Source organism: Microtus pennsylvanicus, chromosome 13, assembly GCF_037038515.1.
Source record: "Microtus pennsylvanicus isolate mMicPen1 chromosome 13, mMicPen1.hap1, whole genome shotgun sequence".
In the NCBI taxonomy this organism is placed as follows: Eukaryota; Metazoa; Chordata; class Mammalia; order Rodentia; family Cricetidae; genus Microtus; species Microtus pennsylvanicus.
In genome coordinates, this window is record NC_134591.1 from 35,019,754 (window position 1) to 35,036,322 (window position 16,569).

The 16,569-nt window shown below is 46.3% G+C and overlaps 1 protein-coding gene across 1 annotated transcript; it reads left to right on the top strand.

Moving 5' to 3' along the window:
- Positions 1-504: 504 nt before the first annotated feature.
- Positions 505-5,670, top strand: L1td1 (LINE1 type transposase domain containing 1). Its single transcript, XM_075944584.1, has 2 exons — positions 505-1,377; positions 4,069-5,670. Exons 1-2 carry the CDS (start codon positions 505-507, stop codon positions 5,668-5,670), a joined length of 2,475 nt encoding a protein of 824 aa, XP_075800699.1.
- Positions 5,671-16,569: the final 10,899 nt, after the last annotated feature.

The following is a 16,569-nucleotide window of genomic DNA, read 5'->3' on the forward strand; positions in this document are numbered from 1 at the left end:
TTGAAAATCCATCTACTATGTAGACCAGGCTAGCCTTGAACTCATAGAGATCCACCAGCCTTTCTTCCCAGGTGCTGGAATTAAATTCGTGCGCTACCATGCCCGCCTTGCTGGTTCTCTTAAATCTCTTTTTTAGACCCATTTTGTGTGTATTGTACTCCCAAGCTACGTCCCCAGCCCTTGTTTGTTTTGAAAGGGGGGGGTCTCACTGTGCTGCCTACACTTATCACCAACCCCTGGGTCCCACTTTGGTCTCTTAATTAGATGGACTATAGGTATGAACTCTCATGTCCACCTCTAAGTGGGTTTTCGTCATTGTGCATAAATTGTGAGTTCTGACCTTTATTTCCCCTTGTGATCATATCCGTGTGTAAATCCCATTAGTAACCCTTTATGCTAAATATTTATTAAGTACACGTAGCATAGTTTTCTTAGATGACTTTTTTTTTTATTCTTTTAGGATTTTGAATTTCTGAAGCCCTCTCCAGTGTTAGCACATCTACGATGTCGGGTGTGCAATCAAAAGCGGCCAGGCTTCAAAAGGAACACAAGGAAAAGTTCTTAGCAGACACAGAGAGGGAAATGGCCTCCTCCGAGGATTTAAAGTACAACCACGTATCGGCAGCCATGATGAAGAAGTTTAATGCTTTAATGGAAATGCAAGACATGATGTTCGTGGAGATGAGAGAAAGCCTTAAAAATGACCTAAAGGAAATGCTGGTAAAACATACGCCACCTGAGGTGAAGAGTTTGGAGGAGAGCGCACAGCAGGAAGGAAACGAGTCCGCCTCAGAGAAAGTGGAGGGGAGTTCTGAAACAGATGAGGACACCGAAAACCTCACGGTGAAAAGCGAGGAGAAGAGCAAGCTGAGCAGGAAGCAGGACAAAAAACCCGACAGCAGCCGCGATGTGAAACCATCACCAGAGAGGATGGGAGAAGCCCGGCATCATGTAGATGAGGGGTGTAGAGAGAGCAGGGGCCATGTAGACCTTCTAGAAGGAGAGGACCTGGAGAATGGGGAGAAAGAAACAAGCCATGGGAACAAAGAGAGCCTCCTAAAAGCCTCCGGAGAGGGCGGTGCGCCGGAAGAGGGAGCAGTCCTTAGGCTGGCTGCCGACTTCTCAGCCGCCACGCTGGATGTTAACAAGCGGTGGGGCCGCATCTTCCGTCTTCTGAAGGAGACAGAGCTGGAACCCGAGCTGCAGTGCTCAGTTAAGCTAGCATTTAAATGCGATGGCGAAGCAAAGACTTTCTCAGACCTTTCCAGCCTCCGACAGTTTGCCAACAGAAAGCCTTTTCTGAAAGAATTACTGAAAGATGTACTCCCACAAAATGAAGCAAGAAATGGAGGAAGAAATCAGCATCAAGAAAGATTGGTAAGCTTACAAGGATGTAGGATTCGAGTATAAATCAGAGTTGGTATGATTCTTTAACAAGCATAATGTGACATTTTTAATAGCACTTTAAGTTGGAAGCAAAAGTACTGTTGCAAGTTTGAGAGATGAGCAGGGAAATTAAAGTTGGTTTGATGGGAGTCTAGAAATTAGTAGCAAAACGTTTGTGTTAAAATTTAAGGTTAAGGCAGGCAGTTGGTGGCTCACGCTTTTAATCCCAGCACTCGGGCAGAGGCAGGTGGATCTCTGAGTTCAAGGCCAGCTTGGTCTACAAAAACTAGTTCCAGGACAGCTAGGATTGTTAAATAGAGAAACCCTGTTTTGAGAAAACAAAAGAAAAAAGAAAAAAAATGGAGTTAAACACTAAGTAGCTTAAGTTTGTTTGTTTATTTTTTTTATTAAATATTTATTTATTTATTTACTATGTATACAGCTAGCCAGAAGAGGGTACCAGATCTCATTACAGATGGTTGTGAGCCACCATGTGGTTGCTGGGAATCGAACTCAGGACCTTTGGAAGAGCAGGCAATGCTCTTAACCACTGAGCCATCTCTCCAGCCCCCTGTCTGTTTATTTTTGAGACAGGGTTTCGCTGTAGCTATGAGCTTGTCCTGGAACTATCTCAGGCTGGCCTCGAACTCAGAGAGATCCACCTGCCTCTGTCTCCCGAGTGCTGGGGTTAAAGGTGTGTGCCACCACCTCAGCTAGTTGGTTTTTTTTATGTGTATGATTTGCTTGGCATATGTGTATGTACACTGTGTATGTGTTTGGTGCCTGAGGAAGCCAGAAGAGGTGCTAGGTCCTGGGGTTTTAGATGGTCATGAGCTACCATGTCGATGCTGGGAACTGAACCCAGGTCCTATACAGGAACAATTGCTCTTAGTCTCTGAGCCATCTCTCCAGCCCCTCATATTGAGTTTGTTTGGTTGGTTAGTTTGTTTTTTGTTTTCGAGATATTTCTCTGTTACAGTCCTGGCTGTCCTGGAACTCACTCTGTAGACCAGGCTGGCCTTGAACTCAGAGACCCCCTGCCTCTGCCTCTCCAGTGCTGGGATTAAAGGCGTGTGCCACCGCCACCCAGCCTCCTGCTGAGATTTTTAGCACACCTAGAATTTGTACCACTTCTTTGTGTAAGGTAGGACTCAGACCTCAGTGTTCAGTTTCTTCCAGTTGCTCGCTGTCCTATTTTTATTTGTTGTTTGTTTTGATAAAGGCTCTCATTTAGCCCACATTCTCCACTCCCGACTCTAGAACCTCCATCTCGAGTGCTGGGATTACAAGCACACCACTATGCCTATCTTCTGGTCACTATTTGGGAATATAAGGCTGGGATAGAGCTCAGATGGTAGGGTCCATACTTTGCACGCACAAAGACCTGGGTTCAGTTCCCCAAACCACATAAATCAGGCATGGTTTCCGTGAGTGGCAGCTGAGGCATGAGGACTGCAATGAATGCGAGACCAGCCTAGACCGTTAGTTGTTGTGATGTTTTAACTCTTTGTTTTTTGAGGGGCCCACCAGCCAGCTCACAAATAAATCACACATAGAGGCTTATTATTACTTATAAATGCCCAGTTTTAGGTTGGCTTATTTCTAGCCGGCTTTCCTTAACTTAAATTACCCCCATTACCCTTTGCTTCTGGGTCTTTTCCTTTTCTTACTTCTGTATATCTTTTACTCCGTGGCTGGCCCTACGTCCTTTTCCCTTTGCTCTCTAGCTGTTTCCCCTCTTCCGCCTTTCTCCCATTTATACCCTGCCTGCCAGCCCTGTCTATCCTTGCTTCAGCCTTGCTATTGGCCATTTAGCTTTATTAGGACCATCAGGTGTTTTAGACAGGCAAAGAATCACAACTTCACAGAGTTAAACAAATGCAGCATGAACAAAAGTCACACACCTGAACATAATATTCCTCTACAGTTAGTGACCCTACCTCAAACACACACACACACAATAACAAAATAAAATCAAAAAGTTAAAATTGTGGGCTGACGGGATGGCTCAGTGTGTATTAGTACTTACCATACAAGCTTGATGACCTGAGTCTCTATACCTGGGACCCACATGGTAGGACAGAGAAATAACTCCTTCCTGCAAGCTACCTTTGGGAACCTCCGAATGAGTTCGATGTCATCACCTCCACACATACACACACCCACAAATACGTACAATTAAAAAAAATAGGTTAAATTGCTTTTGTGTTAGAGGGAAAGATACATCACCATTCAGGTGAATCTGAGTTAGCAGGCCTTAATTCTAAAGGGTTCTGTGAAACACGAAGAGCAATCATTAAAGGTGCTTAGTCAGTCCGTATGCAACGCATTATGTACCAGGGATTCCAAAGGTCAGAGCAGGCATGATGATCTTGTAGAAACTTGTTCTGAATACTGCAGAAGCAGCCATTTGTTAGGGTCATCATAGGAAACTGAATCTATTTGGGGACCCATGTCTTTGAGAATAGGTAACTGGATGTCGGGATCTACCACTGTTGGTGGGGTTCTCAAATCATACCATGCAGAAGGTACTGAGTTTGATCTTCACCGAAGGAGAAAAGTATTTAAGTTATTTTACAGGGATTTGTTCATTGTCATGGCAAATATATTAAATTTAGAGGGTGAAATAGAAGTTTTCATTCATTGAAAGGCGTGACTTAAATAACTTTTTTAAACTTCTAGGGTAAAACTCTAGGAGACACAAAGCGTGAAGCTGGGAGAATAGCAAGCGATAGCTTGAGCTTCCTCTTCATCAACGAGGTAAACATTGCTAGCCCAAACACGAAGACTTCTGAAGAAGAAACATTGCAACAGAAGGATAAAGAAACCCTCGCGTTGGAGAGGCAGGAGGTCTCAAGGCTAGAGGAGGGAAAAGTCCCAGAGGTGGAGGGAGAAGAAGAAAGTTCAGAGGGAGAGGCCTCAGATACGGAGTATGAAGAGGACTCAGAGTTGGGGGAGGAGGAGGAAGAGGATTCAGAGTTGGGGGAGGAAGAACAGACCTCAGGAGAGGAGGAAGAGAAAGAAGAGCACTCAGAGATAGCGAAGGAGGAAGAGGCTTCTGTGCTCCGTGAAACACGAGGCTCAACCTTCCAGGGCCTTACTGTGGTAGAGGAGCATGGAGTTGAGAAAATCACCAGGAGCGGCGAGGAGATTGGCTTAATTAGTTTGGTAGTAGATTCTGAATCAGAAAAAGAAGGAAATGTGAAGGAGACCTTCCATGGCCTGAGAGAACTTGCCTTTAGCTACTTGGTTTGGGACTCTAAGGAAAAAAAGCTGGTCAAGTGCCAGGAGGGAGGAGCAGCTGCCATGACTAGTCAGGGGATCGGGACACCCTGCCTAACCTTGTACTTGGCTTCTCCGTCAGAATCCCTAGAGGCAGGCAGTGACGGCGCTAAAAGCCGCTCATGTACAAGCCTGAGTGTTGCATCACAAGTCACTCCACTTTTAATGAACATGGAGAAAGGGAGATACAAGACCCCACAAATAGAAGAGCTAACAGCCAAAGAAGCAGACTTGATCCATGAAACTGAAGAAAACTTTAGAAGAAGTGTGATCGGTATTATCAGACAGATGCAAAGGGAGGTTGAAAATATTAAAAAACTTTACTTTTTTGATGTCTTAAATATGAAAAGTTCAATGGATGACCTGAATTCCTTAGCCTGCATGATTGAAGCAAGAGTGAATGAACAAGAAGACGCAGTGGAAGGACTGACTAAGGAGACCATGCAACTGGCTAAGGAGATCGTGGACAAAGAGAGGCTGAGAGAGAGAGAGGACAGATTGCGAAGCTCCAACATCCGAGTGATAGGAATCCCAGAAAAAGAAAACCGAGAAAATGGAGCAGAGGACATAATTAAGGAAATAATAGAAGAAAACTTTGCCGACCTGGAAGACCAGAGTCTCGAGATCATCTGTGCTCACCGAATCCCTAATTCAGTGGATGAGCACAGACTCACACCTAGACACATCTTGGTGAAGTTTTGGAGTGCTGGTGACAAGCAGAAGATCCTAAAAGCTTCTAGAGCAAAAAAAGAAATAACCTACAGGGGAACAAAAATCAGACTGACAGCTGACTTATCACCCGGAACCATCGATGCGAGAAGCCAGTGGTCCGGGATCATCAAAGTTCTGCAGGAAGAAGGCTTTCAACCGAGAATCCTCTATCCGGCCAAGCTGGCGTTTGATTTTAAGGGTAAAACCAAGGTCTTTTTTGATATTGAAGAATTTAAGAAGTTTGTTTCTGATATACCCTTTTTGAAAGAGCTGTTGAACAATATAATTTAGCAGTTTGGAATGTTTTCTGTCCACCACTGAACCATCACATCTCTGTCCAGAAGGACGGATGGCTGGATTTTTTTTTTTTCTTTCAGGGTAAGGAGGAAGCAATTCACTACCTGAATGTTGGTTGAGTTAGCATATATAACATTTTAAAATAGCTATCTACCCTGGTAAGGAGGCATCTTCCTGTGTAAACACACACGGGGTAGAGTCTAGAGGTCACAGTAGGGTGGGCAGGCTGACTGAATCAACTCTCTTTTGCCATTATGTGAGTTTTTATATTAAAATTTGGAGTTCTAATATATCATTTGTTTATGTAATATTCCTACTAATATTTTCAAAAGTACCTTGCCGTTACTGTGTATTGTCTAAGAGCTTCTACACTTCATTGCTTCAAGCCGTCTGTTTTGTTGATAGAGTCTTTCTCTTAGAGGGTGAGAGTGTGTGTGTAGATAGCCCTTTGTTGGACATTAATCTGTCATCAATGGGGATGCACTGAAGAAATCAGAGGGGAGCGAAAGGGAATGCTTTGTTTTACAATGACCTCTAGTCTCAGTTACCCTTGAATCCGTCTGTAGGACTACTCTCCTGCCTCAGCCTGAGTGTTGGAATTTTGTGTCTAATCCTGGGGCAAGTTCAGACAACTGATAGAGCGCTGCCTGCCATCCCTGTGAGGTTGGGAAGGCTACAGAAGATAGTGCCAGGCACCCCTGGTTTTATTTTTTTGCCACACGGGGGATAGGGCGAAGGGCCCCTAGCTCGCTAGTTGTGCCCCCACCCTAATGTAAATGTCAGAGGGAAAATGGACACACTCGTCCTTCTGCTGTGTTGTCTTTTTCTCTTTAAACAGTTTTTATTTTACATGTATGGATGTTTAGTCTACACGTGTCTTTGTGCACCGAGTGCATGCCTGGTGCCCTTGGATGCCCTGGGACTGGGGTAGGTGCCGGAACTTGAACCCAGGTCCTTTGGAAGAACAGGGTATACTTAGGACCACTGAGCCATCTCTTCAGCCCTTGTGTTGTCTTTTGCTGTGCTGCTTCGTTTTGAGTGGCTGCCAAGAAATTACCTCCATGTCTACTTTTTGATGTACCACCATAACAGATTACCACAAACCTGATGGTTAATAACAGATTTAGGGACTGAGAGGATGGCCTAGTGGTTAAGGGAACTGGGTGCTCTTCCAGAGGACCTGGATTTATTCCTAGTACCTACATGGCTGTTCACAACCATCTGTTAACTCCAGTTCTAGGGGATCCAGGCTATCTTCTGGCTTCCAGGAGTACCAGGCACAAGTATGGTGCATAGATAAGAATGCAGGCAAAGCATCCATACAATACATGTATTAATCTTAAAAATGAACTTGAGCCCAGAGATCAGAAACCAGCCTGGGTAGCATAGGGAGACTCTTACACATAAAACAATAATATCAGGTCTTTAAGCTATAAAAATGGACTAAGTACATAGGCCTGTGGTCCCCAACCTTATGGGGACATACTGTTCAAAGCCAGTCTAGCCTACAGGTGATGCCCCATCTCCCACAACAGTAAAAGGAAACAGGATATGTGCTCCAATGTGAGTCTTCGTTTTGTCTTTGAAGCAAAACCAATTGGACACAGGTTTGAAAAGATACTTATTTAGATTTAATTGTATCGTCTTGTTGAGAGTTCTACCAGTGTGGGCTCCACCCTGGGCCTCAGGTTTAAGTTGGTGGTAGAGTACCTCTCTATATCATGCATATCTGGGTGCAATCCCAGCGCCAGAAAAATGAGTGTTCATGAGATTTCAGCCTTGGCCTAACCAATACGATCTGACTGAAAGAGAGATGTCCAAACCTACCCCAGTGTCATCCCTGGGGGTTCTGAGTTGCTTCTGGCAACGTTGGGTTGGCTGGCCACTCTTTCTGTCCTTAGTGCCCTTTTACCCACAAAAGTCTACACAGTGGAAGTGAAGTTGCTTGAAATCTTGCTGCTTGAATGGGGCTGTAGTCTTTCAAAGTTCTTACCTTTGTAGATGAAGGAAGGGCTGCCTAAGCCAAGTCCTAGAAGAATGGGTCGCACCTGGCTGCTTTGTTGGCCCAGGGTAGGCTGTGACAAACTCACTGTTAGCCTGTTTTCTCTCTCTCTCTCTCTCTCTCTCTCTCTCTCTCTCTCTCTCTCTCTCTCTCTCTCTCACACACACACACACACACACACACACACACACACACACACACACAAATTAATAAAAGCTACAAAGGTCTGGGCAGTACTCAGGTTAGTTTCTGGTTGAAAGTTCACCGACTAGGAAACCCAATCTGGCCTTTCTGTGGGGACCAATCACATACGTTGAGTTGAGCCTCTGGAGACCTTTCATCCTGACATTTGGGGAAGTGATCCCCAGACCAGAGGGAATGCAGAGCCAAAGTCTAAGACTCAAGACCTGCAAACTCCAGTGTAGGAGATGAGGTTGAGCAGAGGTGGTCTCCAGGTGGTTGGTGATGATCACATAACTCTCACCAAGGAGGTGGGCTGGGGCCACAGAGTAGCCTTAGTGATTCCTGCTACTTTGACCATTGTCTTATGTGGATGGATGGAAACCTTTCAGCCTGGATTTCTCATGTGGTGCTTTCTTCTAAAGCCATTAGTTGGAAGGCAAGGCCATATTTTCCTGGTCTTGTTTGTTTTTAATCTGCGGTGTTACCCATCAAACCCAGCTTTACCAATGAGCTGCAAAGGCCAAATGTTTACTTCAACACGAAGGCTTCCAGACACAGAAGGTTTAAAATTGTTAGTTTTCAAGGTTTTGTTTGTATGAAACCGTTATCAACCTGCCACTGATAGCAAGGAAATCCCAAGCATTAATGCGGCAGTTAAGTCTAGGGCGAGGCAGTGTGTGAAACTGATTCTTGGGTGAGAGAACTCCACCCCCAAGAATCTCTACGGGGGTTGGAAGGTAAAGTCTTCAAATCCCAGGCCAGAAACAAAACCACAAAATAAAAATCCAAAATGGGTGTGGTGGAGGCAGGGATTAGGTCTTCCATTTGTGGTATGAATTGAAGACCAACCTGGGGCACACGAGCCCCCTCAGGAAAGAAAAATAAAAACTAACGAAGCACTTGCAGACTAGGAAGTCAAATGTTGCCCTGGGGTCTCCAGGAACCTCCCTATAGAGTCAGGAGTCCTGTGACCTGCCGACTCTGCTTTGGTACCCATTTGTGGAGTCGGTTATCTTTCCACTTTCACATGGGTTCAGGGGCTCGAAATTATACTGTCAGGCTTGCACAGCAAGCACCATACCCCTGAGCCATCTCATCAAGTCCCAGGAAAGGCTTTTGATGAATGGCCTCTGTTGTATCTGCCATCCTGAAGAGAATATATTTTTAAAAGTTGTAATTAGCCACAGATTCTAATAATAGGTAGTGTGTATTTACTCAGGAAAATACCTGTGAACGAAATGTTAAGATATTTCTAAAACTTCACATGCAACATCGGACACTCCTAAAACACTTTGTCAATGGCCTCTGCAACACAAACGAGAAAGGTGAGTGTGGGCTTCTCACAAGAGAGAACGAATTTACACACCTTAACAATATATATATGTATATGATTTGAGTCTTTGGGAGTGAGGTTGCTCTCAATAGATCTTAAAAGATAAAAAAATAGATGCCTTAAGGAAAGATATTTAATGAGTGAGATTAGAAGCTGGTTTATGAGGTGTTTTGCACAAATTCACAGGCTCAAAATAAAAACCAGAGGTCAAATGAAGTCTTGAAGATGGATGCTGTCAAGTAATCCCACACTAGCTGAAAACTGAGTATACTAAAGGGTTATTTATCTAGGGGTAGACTCAGATCACAGTCCTCTGCACAAAAGAGGAACAAGAACTGAATCCAGCAGCCGGGAGAGAGCAGAGAGAACCCTCGCAAGCTTCACAGCTGCATTTATAATATAAGAGAGCATGCCCAAGTGGGTGAGCATCTTAAAGGCTATTGGCTGAAGGAGTTCACACAGCAAAGTCTCAAGGCATATGTTTTTTACTATAAATTTGGTTCATAATCTTGTTTTTGAAATTCTATAGGAAAGTACAAGTTCCCAGGTGAGGAAGGCAATGTTAAATTCCAGTGTCTGCGTTCTGACAGCATGGTTCAGTGCTAGTTATGTTCTTATTTGAAAGCCCTTTCACTGTTAATGCCCAAATCTGCAAAGTCCCCCCAAAAGGCAACAAAGAGACCAAGTCTCGTATGTAAAAGCAAAGAGCCTATATTTTATGCAAGTTTGCAAACTTGGACTCTTGCATGTCCAACATTGGAATAAACAGAGAGCCTGGAGCTCAGAGTTGGTTTTTTATAATAGTAAAGGTGGGGGTGAGGGGTTTCTGAGGTTCAGGACCCCTGATTGGCTGACATTTGTCTAGGGGTGTCCTGGTGAGTGTGCTGTCTGGTGATCCCTACAGCAGTTGGGACCTTAGGCATTTCCTTTGGATGATCTGTTCTTGGGTGGTGCTCAGGTTATCTCAGTTTATGGTCCTTCCTGCAACCAGGTGTTGCTTCAGGCTAAACTACTGAGACTCAGGCCTCCATTAAACTTATCTGATGGCTGAGTCCTACTCTGACAGGTGATAATGGTTGGAAATAAAGAACTTCCTTTGGGTGATCTGTTTATATTTAGCTTATAGTGGCTGGTTCCTACATTCACTACACAAGAAATCTAAGTGATTTGTTGGTGATTGTGTCAATTTTTTTTTTCCTCCTTCAGGGGTATTTATTTCCCATTCAGAAGAGAATCAGGGACAGAGGTTCCTCTCAAGACCTGGGCCTGAGGGCACCACATGGTGACCACAAAGGACACAGCTCCCAGCTGTGTCCCGCGTTTGTCCTGCCCAGGGCTGGTAGCACTGAGAGCCATGGTGTAGGCATCAGGGCAGCTGACCCCAGTGGAGTCAAAAGAATACCAACAGGCCAGATGCAAGGTCCCAGGCCACAGTGCCCAGTGAGACAAGTAAGGTGTGGTCATTGACTTTGCCTAGAAGCTCTCTATGGGGACAGGGGCTCTGAGTACTGCCTGTAAGGACAAAGAAGGCAGGGGAATTAGGTCCCCCCTTCTGCCCTAGATGGGGCCAGAAGCATTGAGTCTTAGCAGTGTGACCTTCCCCTAGCTACTGAAGCCAGCCCTGGCCGTGGCAAAGAGCTGGCCAACCCTGTAGGAAGCAACAGCAGCACACGCCAGGCCTCCCTGACTGGGCCACCCAAACAGGAAACGGTAGGCAAGTCAAGGAGAAGGGAGATGCCATGCTCACGCAGACAGGTGAGTTAGGAGTGACGGCCTCCGGTACATGTTCCCCATGGTAAGGCATCACGGTTGGACAGCGCCTGACAGCAATGACATGGCCAAAGGGTGAGGGTGCAGAGACAGTGGGCTGGGCAACCCCCAGCAGTCCGCTGCCTTCTAGAAGTCAGGATCTTAGGAAGGGAGGACTGGAACGCCTCCTCCACCGCACAGGCAGAAGCAGCATTGTGCAGACACTAGCGACCACAGGGGCCTGTGGACAGGCGGTGGAGGAGAGGCAGACAGGAGCTGCCTGTGTAGATCAGGGAGAATCCTGTCAGCCCTTGGGGTGGGGAGGGACATGTTGGTCCTTCCGTTTGTCTGCCATCCCAGCTAGGAGTCCTTCCATTCCTTTTTGATGGTAACGTTCCACTCCCATGACAGGGAGTCAGGTCACTATCTGTGAAGTAAGACTTGATATCATAGCTGCCCCAAGCAAACAGGCCTTTGGGGGGCTTTTCCATGGGTGTCAGGAATCGTGGTTTTCAGCCTAGAGCCCAGAGCCTGGACCAAGCCGTCAGTCTTCCCCCCTGTCTTGTATGTGTGCTAGGTGTACGCCATGGAGACACAATCTCTGCTCCCCTGCAAAGCGATTTCTATCCTGTGCTCCACCCTTTTGTCAGCACAAATGACTGTGGCTTGGAGTTCCCCAGATCCCCTGTCCCATCCAGTACCAGAGAGCTTGGAGAGGTCATTTGGGCCACAATGATGTTAGGGACATTGGGGTCTGCAGAGATAGCCACTTGGGCCAGTAGCACCTTGTGCTTGTGCAGGAGTTCACCACTCTTGGCCAGTTCTGGACGCTCTTCTGACTTGGGTGCTTGTAATTGACAGGTGCCCACCTTCCTCGCTCCCGGTGGCTCCTGGGGCTCCTGTTTCGCGTTGTTCGCATCTAGCCTGGGACACCATACGCTTGACCACCACGCTTGTACTTCCTCTCCTTTGTCAAAATTGACTCAGCTAGAAGCAATAGAAGCCATAATCCAGGGTGAGGGACTCCTTTTTTCTTTCCATATCTTAATTTTCTCAATCTTTCTATCCTGCCTCACTTTCCCCATTTGATACTTTGAGCTTAGGGGTTAATGGTGGCCGAAGTTTCATTTTCTTCCTTCAGGATTTAAATTAAGGTTTGTTTTCTCTTTTTTGATGTGTATGTATGTGTGTCAGTGCCCTGAGATGTCAGAAGAGGGTGTTGGATCCCCTGGTTTTGGTGATACAGGCAGCCACTCTTATTCCTGGAGCCATCCCTCCAGCCCTGAAGCTTCATTTTCTGAATCTTCATGGTGAACGCGAATGTAGACCCTGCCTGTCCAAGAATCAACGTCCAATCTCAGGCGACCTGAGAGCTCACGTGCTGATGAGATCCTCCCTTTTTCACCAAAAACTGTGAATATTTCAACAAAGCATTTATGCAATTATAACAGAAGGCAGATTTATATTGAACTATACAGAGGAAGCTACAGCAATAAAGTCAAAAACACAAATATAGCCTTATTCATGATCTTGTTTTGCCAGAATTAGTACTTGCACACAGCATGATATGGTCCTGGCTGTGCTGAATGCTTCCTGCCTCCTGGAGACGCAGTCTTTGCAGGGATTTGTCCCCTGAAAACAACGGGCGGTCCTGGCAGTGGGAAACAGTGCGACAATAGACCAGCAGTAAAACTCTTCTCATCCTCTCCATATTAAAACACACAATTCAGCTGTGCCTGCGCACATACGGGCCCTCCCAAAATCTGTTGTTGGAAAGGTTTTTAGTGTTAGCTAATGGCTGAGAAATTACCAGAGGCAACCTAATGCAACCCTCACAAGTTCTCAAGGCAAGAGCTTGCAGGTCACTCAGGATGAGGGAGCTGAGTTGGCTTGGACATCACTCTCTCCTTCCCCATGTATGTCGCGGTCAGTCAGAGCCCCCTTACCTCTCCGCCCCAACCATAAAGGTGGAGGTCTCTGTGTTCAGAGCAGGGCCCAAGCATACCAGCAGCAGGAAGTGTAGAACTTTTGGGGGAGATTGTAACTTGCTCCTGCACCCTCTAGTGCTGAATTTGGGCCATAGGAAAGAAAGGCCTGCTCTTTCTGGAGCCTTCTTCCCACCAGCACTTGCATTCTGCCCCTGGGCATTCCCTACGGGAGTCAGGCGAGGAGAATAGGAGAATGTGTTACAGGGAGCTGCCCCTGTATTCTCGATCTCTTGCTTTTCTTTCTCCAGCTCAGCGCAGCCTTGCCTTGACTGCTCTCATGCATGCCCTCCTTGGCTGTCCTTTCCCGGGGCTCCATCTCCTCCAGGGTCCCAGTCCTTGAGTCCCTTTAAAAGGTTTTCTCTTTTTTCTTCTTTCTCCTCTACACAGAACCAACAGGGCTTCTAGGAACCCTTCCATACCATCAACTTCCCCACCTTATCATCTGCCTAGCTCTCCCCACAGGTACAGTGTGTGCTGACTTTGTTGTTAAATTCCAACTCAATGACCAAACCAAAACATTTTAAAATATAAGTCTAAATATCGCTTAGTCTAAATAGTTTGCATATCAGTATTTATTTGACTTGGGTACTTTTTTAAGAACCAGGGACTGACAAGAAATAAAAATTTAAATTTATCATTATTATTATATTTTAGTTTTTTGAGACAGGGTCTCTCTGTATAGTCCTGGCTGTCCTAGAACTCCCCATGTAGAAAGCAAGCTGGCCTCAAACTCACAGAGCTCCTGTGTCTGCCTCCCAAGTGCTGGGATTAAGTGTGTACCACCATGCCCAGCTTATTTTTTTTTTCTTTTGTGTTCTAGAAAGGTTTAGATAATAAGGCTACCTCCTAAAAGCTAGAAAGTTTAGGTGGCCTTGCTAGGGCACACTTGTAATCCCAGCTGGCAAATGGGAGGCAGAGGCAGGAGGCAAGTGTTCAAGATTGGCCATTCTCAGCTATGTTAAGTTCAGGACCAGACCAATTTGATTCTCCAGAAGAGCAATAACAAAAACAAAATATCTAAAAAGTAAAAAGCTTTAGATTGGATGCTATTTATTGTCTGATGTTAAGTTCTTTGGGCTCTTTTGTGGGGCCCACCACCCAGCTCCCAAATAAATCACACAGAGGCTTATTCTTAATTATGAATGCCTGGCCTTAGCTTGGCTTGCTTCTTGCCAGCTTTTCTCAAATTATCCAGACTACGTTTTGCCTTTGGGCTTTTATCTTTATTTCTGTATACTTTACTTCTTTCTCTGAGGCTTGCTGTGTAGCTGGGTGGCTGCCTTGCCCCCCATGTCTTCTCCTCTTACTGTGTTTGCTGCTCCCAGACTTCTTCTGTTTATACTCTGTCTGCCAGCCCCGCCTATCCCTGTTCCTGCCTTGCTATTGGTCAGTCAGCTCTTTATTAGGACCATCAGGTGTCTTAGGCAAAGAATCACAACTTCACAGAGTTAAACAAATGCAGAATAAACAAAAGCAACACACCTGAAAATAATATTCCCCAACAGGACTTGATCAATGACACACTGACAGGGAGGGGGAAGGTGGGGGCACACTGGCTCTGCTCCCTTCATTGGCAGCAGGTACCGAGTTCTGTAAACTGAATCCAAGCCCATTGTGCTGGAAGCCCTTCCTAACCTCTTATAATCAACTTATGGGTAGTCGGCCCTCTCCACTTGAATGCCACGGAGCTGGGCTCTTTGTGTTCCAGTTGCCTGCTGGCTCCCCTTGGGCCCCAGTGTGCTGTAGGCATTGCCAACCCTGCCTGACCCCTCTAGTGCTCTAGAGCACCCATCCCCTCCACAGCACCCATCCCCCCTCCACAGCACCCATCCCCCCTCCACAGCACCTATCTCCTCCACAGCACCCATCCCCCCTCCACAGCACCTATCTCCTCCACAGCACCCATCCCCCCTCCACAGCACCCATCCCCCCTCCACAGCACCCATCCCCCCTCCACAGCACCCATCCCCCTCCACAGCACCCATCCCCCCCTCCACAGCACCCATCCCCTCCACAGCACCCATCCCCTCCACAGCACCCATCCCCCCTCCACAGCACCCATCCCCTCCACAGCACCCATCCCCCTTCCACAGCACCCATCCCCTCCACAGCACCCATTCCCCTCCACAGCACCCATCCCCTCCACAGCGAGGATCTCAGGTTGGGAAAGGTTACCTGTGCCCTCATCTGTGACTTCCTCTCCTGGCAAAGGAATTCAACAGACACTCATCTGACAGACACCACTTTCTTCCTTCCTGAGTTGAAATCGGTGCTAAACAAGAGGTGATCAGAAAGGCAGCAGGATCAGGGGTCAAGGCATTGCTCAACAGAACAGAGCGCTCCCGAAACACCGTTTGCATTGAGACTCCCCTCTCCCACCACGGAGAAATCAAATTAGGAGTGCAGAGACGCTGGATTTTCATTTTCAGAATCTGATTATTAAAGTGCTTGTCCAGGACATGGTAGCTTGTCCTTGTCAAATACCGGCTTGACGCAGAGTGTTTTGGCAAGGTAATGGACTCTCTTCTGCCGCCTCAGCAGTCTGCCAGGCTGGGGTTAATCCTAACAAGCAACAATGTTTAAGAAGCTCCAGCCAGCTTTCTGCTGCCTCTGAGGGACTGTCACTCTTCCAGGTCTTATAATGCAGATTTTCAATGACTTAGGGCCTGCCTCCAGCCTAGCCTCTGAAAGGGACAACTTCCTAGAGGAGATGGCAGATGATATGAGGGATTGTCACGTGGATGGGAAAAAATGAATATATATATATATATATATATATATATATATATATATATACACACACACACACAGACACATACATACACATACATATACATATATATTTATGTGTATGGATATTTTGCCTGCATGTATGCCTGTATACCATTTATGTATCTGGAGGCCAGAAGAGGGCTTAGGATCCCTTGAGACTGGAGTTACAGTGCTCATAACCACTGAGCATCTCTCCAGTCCCAGGCCCTGGGTTCAGTCTCCAGCCATGAAAAACAGTCTTCCTTGCCTTGATTTTACAACTCGCTTTGGCTAGGCACGAGCACAGGTGACTCAGTGAGCTAGAATCTCCGTGGTTGGATCATGACTACGCTCCATCTTCATCAGCTTTGTTCCTGCCGGCATTAGGAAATGAGTTTGTTTCACTTGCAGCTTACAGGCACATTCTTGGAGAATTGTCTGGTTGCTAGGGGGTTTGATTTGTCTTTAGCTGACCCGCTAGTACACATGAAGTGAAAAATACCGGCCAATGCCTTCTTCTGAGTAATGGGCTTAGTCCGTGGTAGCCAGGTATGTGAGAAGCAGAAGCAGGATCTATGTGCGTTGTTTCAGAGGCTTGCCACAGGTTTCCTGCAGATGTCTCTCCGAGGTACTAAAAATGTATCCTACTGGTGAAGGTCATGGCTATGCAGCTTGGCATGGTGGGTGGCACATGCCTGTAACCCCAGCAAGTAGCCGGGTGAGGCAGAACTTTGTGGCTAGTCCGGACTTCAGAGGGAGACCCTATCTTGGCTGAACTTTGTAAAGCAAATGTCTGGAAAACGTCCTTGCAGACAGTCCACGGATCTTAAGCTTTAAACTTCCCACTGACCGTGCCCACTCCAAATAGTTTTTAGGCAAATCATTTC

What these genes read in the sequence shown, in the direction of transcription:
- L1td1 (XM_075944584.1), top strand. Translation starts at nt 505, where the DNA reads ATGTCGGGTGTGCAATCAAAAGCGGCCAGGCTTCAAAAGGAACACAAG. An exon ending in ATCAGCATCAAGAAAGATTG is followed by an intron (nt 1,378 to 4,068) that starts GTAAGCTTACAA and finishes TTAAACTTCTAG; the next exon opens with GGTAAAACTCTAGGAGACAC.